Source organism: Limulus polyphemus, unplaced genomic scaffold (genome assembly GCF_000517525.1).
Source record: "Limulus polyphemus unplaced genomic scaffold, Limulus_polyphemus-2.1.2 Scaffold1770, whole genome shotgun sequence".
In the NCBI taxonomy this organism is placed as follows: domain Eukaryota; kingdom Metazoa; phylum Arthropoda; class Merostomata; order Xiphosura; family Limulidae; genus Limulus; species Limulus polyphemus.
In genome coordinates this window covers 143,800-155,654 of record NW_013667380.1, presented here as the reverse complement: position 1 = coordinate 155,654, position 11,855 = coordinate 143,800, and the positions used below count along the sequence as shown (strand labels likewise).

Below are 11,855 nucleotides of genomic sequence, written 5' to 3'. Positions count from 1 at the left end.
TATTAAGAAAATAGATCTAATATGTTAATACAAAGCTAAGAAAATTCATATAGAGACTGGTTATGTAACCAGCAGGATTTTGACAGTGAATTTTGAAATATAATTTGATTAAGCCCATAAAATAAATAATAATTTCCTTTTGCAAACACTAACATTATATGGGTTTATTATAAATTAAAAATAAATATTAAGCTGAACAAATTAATGTGTAAAAATCAGAGAGTTTCTAAAATGCTGAAGAAGCTGCAGAAATAAAGTATTAAGTCTAGCTTTTAAGAGTTTTTTCACATTTACTTATTCTTTTCTAATCAGAAAAATAATTACATTTTTTAAGACTAGTACAGTTCACGAGCTTTACAGCAAAAGAAAGGTATCATCCTGTTGTCTATGATATTATATACACTTCACCATTATAAGAGGCCTAAATGTATTTCTCTGGTTTGCTGACCCAAGCTGTACTGATGAGCCTTGTGAATAGGCAAAACTGCAGTCCACATCAGAGGTTACAGCCAATCAGGGAATGCATTAGACCTCTACATCACAGATTATCTTTTCAATTTCACCTCTGGTGAAAAATAAAATAAATCTTTAACACATATATATATATATATATATACTATCTTCCTAATAATATAGTTTCTAATATGGCTTAGCCTTTACTTGGGTCATTGATAATCTTCTTAATATTTAACGGTTACCTTCTTACAATGTAGTCCATGAACAGTATTTTTACTGCAATAATCTCCTTAGTGCTTTAATGGCTATTTTCTTACATTATGGTCCCTCATGAGTATTTTTATTCAATAATCCCCTTAATACCCAGTAGTTTTTTGTTGTTTTTTTGTTTACGGTATAATTCTGGGGCATTGTTTTACAGCAATAATCTCCTTAGTACTCAGTGGTTATTTACTTATAACATGTTCCTGGAAAAGTGTTTTGCTGCAATAGTCTCCTTAGTACTTGATGGTTATTTGCTTACAATATGATTCCTGAACAGTGTTTTACTGTAATAATCACCTCAATGGTTATTTGCTTATGGTCCTGGTACAGTGTTTTACTGCAATAATCTAGTTAGTACTTAGTGGTTATTTGCTTACAGTGGTCCTTCAACAGTATTTTACTGCTTCTTGCAGCAGGAACTTCTGAGTCAAAATATTATAAAAATTATTGTGATTTAAATATAACCTCTTCATTGAGAAATCAGACGTCATAAAGTACTATATATACCTGTGTGTGTGTATATAACATTTAGTAATTAAACTATGGATATATATCTAGTATTTCAACCCTGAGAGTCGTATATAAGTGTATGTTAGGGTTAGGAATTTGTGGGAAAAGGCCTAAAACAGAGAATAAGTTCTCTTTAAGAGTAATGAATATTACACTCTTAGATGTAAGGCTTTCAATTGATAAACCAAGAAAACATTTAAAAACTATTTTATAATACATATGAAAAGTGAATGTGTAATTTATTCAATTCAAATATTTTGAAAATGGCCTTTCATCAATAAGAGCAGTGGAATGTCTAAAAGAAACATTTTAATCTAATTTCAGCATATCACTGCTTTTTATAATCATGTAACACTAATGTATTTCTAGGCTACCCTCGTTCGTAACACAACTGATGAAAATGAGATGAGGGTACTTTATGATTACCTGGCAGAGGCATCCGTTGTTTTTCCCAAAGTCTTTCCTGTTATGTGAGTAAATTGAAGTAAAGGTTTAAAAGTAGCATGTTGTAGCTGTAATATTTTCTCATGAAGGAATGAAAATTTAAGTTGAATAATATTTTGACTTATCCCTCTGTTATCAAAGATTTATTAACGTGGAAGTTGATTTGTTTAAATTTCTTAGTTTTCACATTATGAAACAATAATCATAATTTATCTTTAACTACCACAGTCTTAATGTCCAATAGTTGTGTGCTAGATCTCTGATTAGATTCAATAATTTGATTTACTTTTAGACAAAGGTCACAGTCTTACTGATGCTTAGATTTGTGCTTTCTAATCAGTATATGTTTTAGTTTTCTTGTGTATTGATTTAGAACACTATGTACTTTAGTCAGTTTATATTTAACTTATGACTTGTTTTGTTTTTTGTTTCGTGTGTGTGTGTGTATATATATATATATATAGTTAACTTACTTTCATCAGAAGGTCTTACTATTAAACCATATTATATCTTGTTTCCTCAATCAATAGCATGCTAGCTTTTTGTTGAGATTGGACAATTGAGATTTTCTTTAATAATCACACTCTTCTGTATGTTAAGATTAAAAGTGTGCTAATGGTTTATACTTAGATAATCTTTATTTATTCCTCCAGCATCTTGTTACCTTTCTGTTTTTAACAAAACAGTTTTGATTTTTTTAACAGTCATAGTCTTATGGATGCTAAGATCAACAGTGTTCTAGCTCTTTGCCATGATCAGATTATACTGTGTGCAGTCCAGAGTATCATCCAAAACATGATAGCTTGTGATGATTCTAACCAACAACAGCTTCATTATCTACAGAGTAAGAAAAATGCTTTGATTCTGTTGGATTTATGTAGCTTTATGTGAATCTAATAACATCTGTGTTTTTATTTGCTATGTATGGAAAAACAAACAACGCACTAAATATAATTAAATAGACATAAAACAACTAATCTAAAATGGTTACATCAAACAAATAGTAATCATAATATATAATAATAATAATTAACACATTTAAATGATCTGCTTTCAGGCATTTTTATCAGAAGTGTGCAATGCAAGTTTAGGTAAATGTAATTAGAACTGATTGTCATGGTTAGTAGCCTATATGATCACCTAAGTCAAATGAATAGCACTCCAGTCTCTCTAACAAGAAAGCCCAAGGTTGAATCCCAGCCCCTACTGTCAGAAGCCCTTTTCATCTGAAGATGGCAACAGATTAGCAGCTGAAACAAGGAACATAAAGTAATTAGTAATTAAAAAGTAATTAATTAATGATTAGACTTGGATGATCATACAGTCTACTGACTATGACAACAATAGATATCTGATCTCCACAACCTTATTAAAGTAATCATTAAAACTGAATTGCCTCTACCATAGAGATGCATGACAGGGAATGTTAGGTGAATAGGGCTATAGGAAACTTGTGAATTAGAACTCATGGGATCTTCAGTTAAAAACATGCAATGAATATTTTTTTATGAAACAAAATGTATTATTAAAATTTATTTTCCCTTTTACAATTTTGCTGGAAAACTACCTTCCATCTGGTCGGTATTTTGAAATTAGAGATAGGTATACCTAAATCCTCTAACTTGGCTGTATAGTCCAGGTACACATAAGATGTAGTTCAAGTTAAAATTTCCCATTCTCATGACTGGGAAATGTGTAATGAACCTATTCTTGTAACTGGAGAATGTTAAGTAATGTGTTTATCATTTCATTATTCTTTTAAATGTGAAATACCAAATGTTATGTTTAATAATGTCGTTATTCCCATGACTGGAAACTGTCAGATGACATGTTTAATGTCTTCTCATAACTGTGAACTCTGAAAAGCCAAACGACATGTTTAGTAACATCTTTATACCTGAACTTCCTCGTCATTGAAAGACAATGTTCAGCTGCATTTATTTACTTTGATGTTTCTTATTTCAATTCTTGCATAATAGACTTCTTTATGATCATGGTCTTCTTTTTTACATGCTGTATCAAACTTGATTTTTTTTTATAGTAGGATTTTTGCTTTAAACTTTTCTATCGAATTCTGAGTTCCTTGATCCTCTTTTATGTTTTAAAGACTTACTGTGCTATTTCAATCTTTTTTGTTAATGTTCAAATTTAAAAATGTAACTAAAAAACTTTACATTGCACTTTAAATTATGTTTTAATTCAATTTATGATAATACTTTTCTTCCTTGCTTTCATTTGAAAAATCTGACTAGTAAAAAAACAAAATTAGAGAATAAAGGCGGATATTAATCCAAGTGTCATTCCTAATACTAAATAATTTATATAATTCCCAGTGCAATTCTAATTATTCCCATTTATTAGAAAAATAAACTTGAAAAAATAATTTTACTCAGTTAATGTTCAGATTTTACGAATCTATGTGATGGAACATAAATATACTTAAGTATTTATTAATTTCTAAAGTATTGAGTTGAATATAATTTTTTCAAAAAATTGCTTGATTCATGTTTTTTCTTTAGTTTTTAGGATATTACACTGAAATGTATTAGTTTTAAACATGGGAATATATCACAAAATTATGTATCAGTCATTGGAAATGTAGTTATATTTTTCTAGTTCGTTAGCTTGATGAAGTCAGTAAATTGCTGTATTTAAATATATTTCGAAAAAAACTATGATTTTTTTTCTCAATGCTTCCAACATTTTTTAATAGCCTCATGTTTACTTGCCTTTTTACAGCATTTGGTTTTGGAGGTCTTTGGAGGTTTGCTGGCCCATTTTCTAAAGTAAGTTATTTGTTTGATGAAGCAGTACTTGTGATTAAGTAACTACTGTGTTTATGAATTTTCTGAAATTTCATTGTAAACAGAATTTTTGTTTTTGTTTGTTTTTCTTATTTTTTACTGTATGATGATTTTAAAATCAATCACTAATATTTATGATTACTGATTTGCTTGTTCTACAGTAAACTACAAACTTTTGTATTGATAAAATCCACTTTATATGTAATTTTTTACTTCAGAAATTGTTTAAATTAAAGTCCCAAACGATGAACAGATATTCAGTTTAGTCTTCAAAATTAAATATTTTGAATTTTAGTTTTAACATGTTTAGCTGAGTTGTAAGATTCAACTTGCCTAGTATTGTGTACCTGAGTTATAATACTATCCTGTCTAGTAGATTATGCCTAAGTTATAATACTATCCTGTCTAGTGGATTACGCCTGAGTTATAATACTATCATGCCTAGTGGTGTTTAGCTAAGTTATAATGCTATCCTGTCCAGTGGTGTGTAGTTGAGTTATAATGCTATCATGCCTAGTGGTGTTTAGCTAAGTTATAATACTATCCTGTCTAGTGGTGTTTAGCTAAGTTATAATACTATCTTGTCTAGTGGTGTTTAGCTAAGTTATAATACTATCCTGTCTAGTGGTGTGTAGTTGAGTTCTAACATTCAGGTAGTATAATGGGAAGTTGCTGAGTTATAATACTATCATGCCTACTGGTGTTTATCTAAGTTATAATACTATCCTGTTTAGTGGTGTGTAGTTGAGTTCTAACATTCAGGTAGTATAATGGGAAGTTGCTGAGTTATAATACTATCTTGTCTAGTGGTGTTTAGCTGAACTATAAAATCATCTTGCCTAGTGGTGTTTACCTAAGTTATAATACTATCCTATCTAGTGATGTGCAGATGGGTTATGATATTATCTTGTCTAGTGATGTGTGGCTAAGTTGTAATACTATCCTGACTAGTGACATTTAGATGAGTTATAATTCTATCCTGCCTAGTGGTGTGTAGCAGAGTTATAATACTATCCTTCCTAATGGTATTTAGCTGAATTATAACTGTATTCTGCCTAGTGATGTGTGTCTTACTTGTGAGGTTCACCCTGCGTGTGAAGGTGAGGTGTAAGGTTCAGCTTGCCTAGTAGTGTTTGGCTGAGTTATAATACTATCTTCTCAAATTTTGTGTATCAGAGTTATAATACTATTCTCTCAAGTGGTGTGTAGCATAATTATAATACTATCATGCCTAGTGGTGTGTATCTGTGTTATAATACAATCCTTGTGGCATTTGGGTGAGATATAAGACTATCCTGTTTATTTGTGTGTAGCTGAGTTATAATACTATCATAAAGAGTGGTGTATAGGTGAGTTATAATACTGTACTCTGTAGATGTGTTTAGATATAACACTATCCTGTCTAGCAGTGTATAGCTGAGTTGTAATACTTTCTTGTCTAACGTTTTGTGGCTAAGCTGTAAGAGTCAGCTGGGTTAGTGATCAGTAACGTAATTGTAAGTTGAAGCATGATCAGTGACATTTAGCCAATTTGTAATGTTCAGCCTGTATAGTGATGTGTAGCTGAGTTGTAAGGTATACATTTCACCTAAAATAAAAATTCTCAGATTTTAAGTTAACATTTGTTAAAAAATTAAGTTTTTATTCATAGCTTAAATGTGCTTAAGGTACATGGTATATGAATTGTCCATGACTTACCACAGTGAATCTTTATTTCTGATGACATGCTTCCAACATATACCCTGGTAGTACGCTTTAATGGTTTATGGTGGCTTGCTAACTTCCCTTTGTTGTAGACAGAAAGTTGCTTCATTTGTATATACTAATTTAGTACTTTTTAGTATGTAATGGTTCCATTTAGTACTTGACACTTGTTAAAATCTATTTACTGTTTTTAATGTTTGTACCATAAAGAAAATGTCTGGTTCATTTTTGAGGTTTGTATTGTTACAAAACAGATTCAATACACCAATTATGATACTTTGTCTAACTACTTAATGGTTTTGTAATACCATTCTCTCCAGATATTCTTAACTTGAAAGTGATGACATTTATGTTTTTTTACATTTTAAGAGTCAGACAAACCTGGATAATGCTGAGCTCTTTGTGAACTGTTTGGAGGCCATGGTTGAGACCTGTCTTCCAGCTGATGAAGGTGAATTCCAGGAGCTAAGCCAGTACCCTAGTACTCTTAGTGTCTCATCTACTATGAACCTCTCCTCTTCCATGTCTAGCCTAACCCTTGGGTCTCCAACTGACAAAGAACCAACTACTGAATATAATACTATAGCTTCAGATAGTTCAGGAAGAGTTCGTCATGGTTCAGCCAGTCAGCTTACCAAGCAGCGCAGCTTTAAATGCAAAGGCTCCAAAAATGGCAAGGGAACCCACTGATCCTCGATCTTTGAAGAGACTGGTAGAAAGTCAATATAGTGATGAACACATGTACTCCTCTGACTGCCACATCTTTCCTTAAATGAACTGTCCACTATTTTCTTCTCTGAAACATATTCAAGAGTAACCTGTGGTTGCTTTAGCCTGTCTAGATATTCTTGCATATTCAAGGGTGATTCGTGATTGCTTCAGCCTGTCTAGTTGTAAAATATTTAATGCAAGGGTTTTGGAAAATAAAATCTAATGGCTGAATGTTGTAAAAAATTGTATTTTAATAAGTATATCAATGTTATGTATGCTATTAGAACGTAATTTATGAAACATATTAAGTGTTTATCAACCTTACTTTAATATCCAACAAGCTTGAGCCTCTCTCTATCTTTCTTCTTGTATCTTTTCCTTTTTAATTTTATCTGTTTCCATAAATGTGATCATCTAACCAAAGTTGTTGATATCATTATCTCAAAGATTTATAAATTTCTTGGAATAATTCTGTTAAAAGATAGAAATGTGAAATGATGTTCTGAAGGAAATCTTGTAGATTGTGTGAAGATCATAAGGTATACAAGTATTTTTTAAAGTTTGTCTGTTGGTCTTTGCTGTATGTGATTGGTCCGAGGATTTTACAATGTTCCTGGTGGTAACTAGATTCTGCTCACTCCTCAACGTCTTCATCGGTGCTCTTCCTTCAGAAATGGTGTTATTTTTTTAAACAACTCAGCTGTAAGTATTGTACACAAAAACTGTTTTAAGAACCTGGAGATCTTCCCCACACACACACCTCATAATTTTGAAAGAGTACAACCATAAATTTATGAGTTGTTTTGGTATTTTTATTTTTATCTCACTGTTTGACAATAAAATTAAGGTATGAAGTTGTTACCTAAGACTTAATATCAATTTACCCATTGTTAGTAAAGAAAATCTTGCTTTCATACTTGTTTTTTTGTTTTTTTTTACCTGAGTTTTTGTATGATTATAACAGTATTGCTTATCTGATAATACAAATTTTATACTGGAATCAAACCAAAATAAATTATTTTGTGCTTTTTCTACTAAGTATTCAGATAATTACAAGACAATATAGAGCAGAAAAGTTAAAAGTAACAAAATCACCTTTTTTATGTATAATAATGTGGTTTCTACATATTTCCTGTTCAAAGCGTTTATTGAGAGTCCACAATGTTATCATTGTAAATAATATAGAAATTATATTAATTCAAGTTTTGATTGAGAATGCTTGAGTTACGCTCAGAAAATGTGATTGAAAAGGCCAGATTCTAAAGTTCATATAGTTATTTTTATGATGGATCGGAACAAGTTAATAAGATAAACTTCTGAGTCAAACTTTCCCTATTTATAACACTTAAAATTTATGAATTAGTTTTCTCAAAAAAAAGTCTACCATCAGATCAGCAGTAAGTTTGAGGACTTAAAATACCAAAATTTAGGGTTTGATTCTCCTGAGGTGGAAAGAAGAATGCAGATAGCCTATTGTGTTACCTTGCACTAAAAAACTAACAAAATATCAAAACAAATATAAGTTTTAAACTCAAAATTGCAAGTTTGTATTTTCTCAGATCATTTTGTAAGAACTTATTACCTGTAAACTGGACTTAATACATAACAGAATAATGTTTGTTCTTGTATTTCTTACAACAAATTTTTAGTAATTATTTAATGAAATAGTGCAGTTGTTTGTTGAGGTTTGCCACTAAGTTGTTATTGGAACAAAAACAATTAGTTCTTGTAAACCCAAAAGATTTGTAACTTATTCTAGAACTCACTCTTTTTTTTTTTTCAGATTAGAAAAACTTACTTTTAAAATGAAATTTGATTAAAATATTCAAGCTTCAAATTATGCATCATTTTTTACTTAGGTTATTGTAAGATGCCTTAGAAGTACACTGATCTGTAAGTAAATAGTATCACCTGTTAAAGGTTATAATATCCTGATTGTCTATTGGAATTTTTTCAGCTCATATAGTTTTGAGTTATTTTTTGTTTAATATTATCACCACTCATTGTTTGTTCATTTACCTTTGTCATCTAATACTGTAAAAAAATTGCTCCTCAAAATCTACCTCAGCATGAATTTTTATTCATTGCATATTATTCAAAACTTTCCAGTTTTTAATGTTCTGTAAAGGTAATCCATAATCACAGTGCTTAATGAATTCAGCATTTTTTTAATTATTTTATGTAGCAAAGACAAGATAACCAATATAATGTTTGTAGACGTGATAAATTAATTTGACTTCTTTTTTTCTTCTTACTTTTTTTAGGAGTTATTTGCTTCATTTTTGTACATATCTGCATTCTATCATCATAACCCAGTTTGAACAGTAATTCAACAGAATATGGAAGTTCCACATTTAACTTCATTCTGAGCTGCAATAATTGGGATTTAACCAAATGTATTAATTAAATAGTTTGAAAGGATTTGAAAGCTTAATTATATGTTCAGTGTAGTTAAATGACAATCTTATTCATAAGATTTCGTTTATGTTTTCCCAGTTTCAATGTTAAACTTCAGAAAACTAAAGTACTCTTCTTGTAAACTTCCATGTAAGCGATGCATGAACTGAAAAGGAAACACTGTTCATGTCAATCAAATTACAGAAGTTTGTATGCTGGTATCTTGTAAGGAATTTACTTCAATTCTCAATTTTTTCAGTAAGCAATAGAAAACAACTGAGATATAAATTTCTATTTTTGTGTTTTTAAAACAGCATTCGCAGTTCAACATCAACTTTGTGAATTTATTAGAATGTTATAATCTTTTTAATGTTTCTCCTTAAAAGAATTTTTGATTTCACATCAAACAGCATCTTTGTGTTATATATATCTTTTGTGATTAGTTTCAACTTTGTTATACGTAATAATCTTTAGCAGCCAAACACGTGACTGTCAATCCATAACAGTGCTATGATAGTTACAATTGTGATATGTGTCTTCATTAAACTTTACATTTAACAAATCACTAAGGTGTTTACACAGCTCCTGATTTTTCTTAAGTTGTATATATATATATATATATACACACACACACATATATATATATAATAAATAAGTAGATAAAATAAAGAAATTAGCCTTTTAGAGGATAATCGTAGTGTTGAAGGTAGTTTATATATATTTATATAGTTTATTATCTTCATCATAACAGAATCTTACACAGCAATGAAGCCAATCTCACAAGCAACTTCTATGAAAAGTGTCACAGATTTTCAGTTGCCAGTATGACTTATACGTACAAAAACATATATTTTTCTTCCAAGGAGTATTGTAATTATTTCATGTTATGTATAAGTAATCCATTAATTTTTATTCTGTACTTGATAAAAATGCAGTTGTTTTACAGGTTACAGGGGAAAAAATACGAAACTGTTTGTAAGGAAGATTAAAATATGCAGTGCTTAGTAGTTCAAAAAATACTTATAATTCCTTTCACCCAAAGTCTCCAAGAAAGTGTAGGAAATTCTGCATTCTGTTTGTTTTTTTAATTCCTTTCCATGGGTGTTTAAGTTATTTGTTTGATATTTTGCAGCAAAAGAAAACTCATCTAATTCATGTTTCTCATCCACCTTTGGAAAAAAAACTACAAAAAACAGTACGTTTCATCATAGCTTTTTTTTTTCTTTTGCACCACAACACCACAAGTAACCTCATAAGGTGAAAAAAATTTTATTTTATGACTTTTCCATAAAATTGTACTTTACAAACACTCATCACAGAGAAATAAAAAATAAAGTGAACACACTGTCAAATAAGAAACAAATTTATTCCTAAAGTTTATGATTTTCTAGGATTTTGGAAGTTATCTTTCTGGTTTTCAAATTGGGATTTTTAGAGTGATTGATATATATATTCTCCCTTGCATTCTTTTTTTTTTCTATTTCAGCAGAACAATGTAAAGGTGATTTTTGAAGTGTAAACATTAAAACAATATCGTGCTAATTGGTTTAATGATTGATCCAAATTTGTTAAATTATAATAAGTGTTGTTATTCCTGATGCTTTTGGGTGTTATGTATAAAGCTGCAACACACTGGTTATATGAGAGGATTTTAATTACTGTACTGGAGATGGAAATCAAACCAGACTGTTGTGTTTGTCTTATTTTAATTAGCCCCTAATGCATAATACCAACAGTAAAGTTAGGTGAACTTGGTGAATTCTTTACATATCTTGTATTCTACATAACTGGTGAAGGTGAAAATAAAACCAGGTTTTTCTTCACATGTGGATTTAATTTTGGTCTGACAGTTTTATTATTTTTCTCAATGATGGTTGGGAATAAAATTATTTATTTATTTGCCAAATATTGTGACAGTTACAACTTTTATGGTGGTGTTTTTAACATTTTGTAGAAAATATTTTAAAATTTTAAAAATAGATTGTCATATTTCAAACCATTTTTTTTTTTTCGTTTAAAAGTATCTCACATTGTATAGTATTTTCTTAGAAATGCTGAAGCCATTCAGTCATAACTATCTACAAATTGTGATTCATCTGGGCAGTTATAATAAAGTGTATGATTATTGCACTAAATGTGTAATATAGTATCATATAACACATGGTACCATTAAATATATTGTTTGTATAACAAATAATGCTTTGATCAAATACTACAAAAACAAAATTGTATTTAGGGAATGATATATTCTCCTGCAAGCTTAGGCCTGGCTTTTGGCTTCATCATCACCATCTGAAGTGTCCCAGTCTATAAAATAATTGGGGACCACTGTTGTACTATTTTACACACTATAATTTATTACAGTTTTACCATTTAACGTGGTATCTTTTTTAACACTCAGTATCATAACATTTTTGGGTATGCTATAAATCACAGTTTTGGCTAAATAACATCTTGTGTAACCAGATTACTGAAGTTGCTATTTTGAGAAGACTTACTTTCTTTTGCTTGTACTGTTTTCATGAAGGGTTGTTTAAAAGACTGCCTTTGTTTCTTGATCCCATT

The 11,855-nt window shown here is 29.9% G+C and overlaps 1 protein-coding gene across 1 annotated transcript in view; it reads left to right on the top strand.

Moving 5' to 3' along the window:
* Positions 1–11,126, top strand: part of LOC106464884 (neurofibromin-like) — a gene marked incomplete at its 5' end in the record, with an annotated part of 99,781 nt that extends 88,655 nt beyond the window's left edge. The window contains 5 exons of the mRNA XM_022392687.1: positions 313–370; positions 1,600–1,700; positions 2,379–2,518; positions 4,414–4,460; positions 6,552–11,126. Coding sequence (XP_022248395.1) covers positions 313–370; positions 1,600–1,700; positions 2,379–2,518; positions 4,414–4,460; positions 6,552–6,872 — 667 coding nt within the window. The remainder of the gene's footprint in view (positions 1–312; positions 371–1,599; positions 1,701–2,378; positions 2,519–4,413; positions 4,461–6,551) is intronic.
* Between the last annotated feature and the right edge of the window lie 729 nt (positions 11,127–11,855).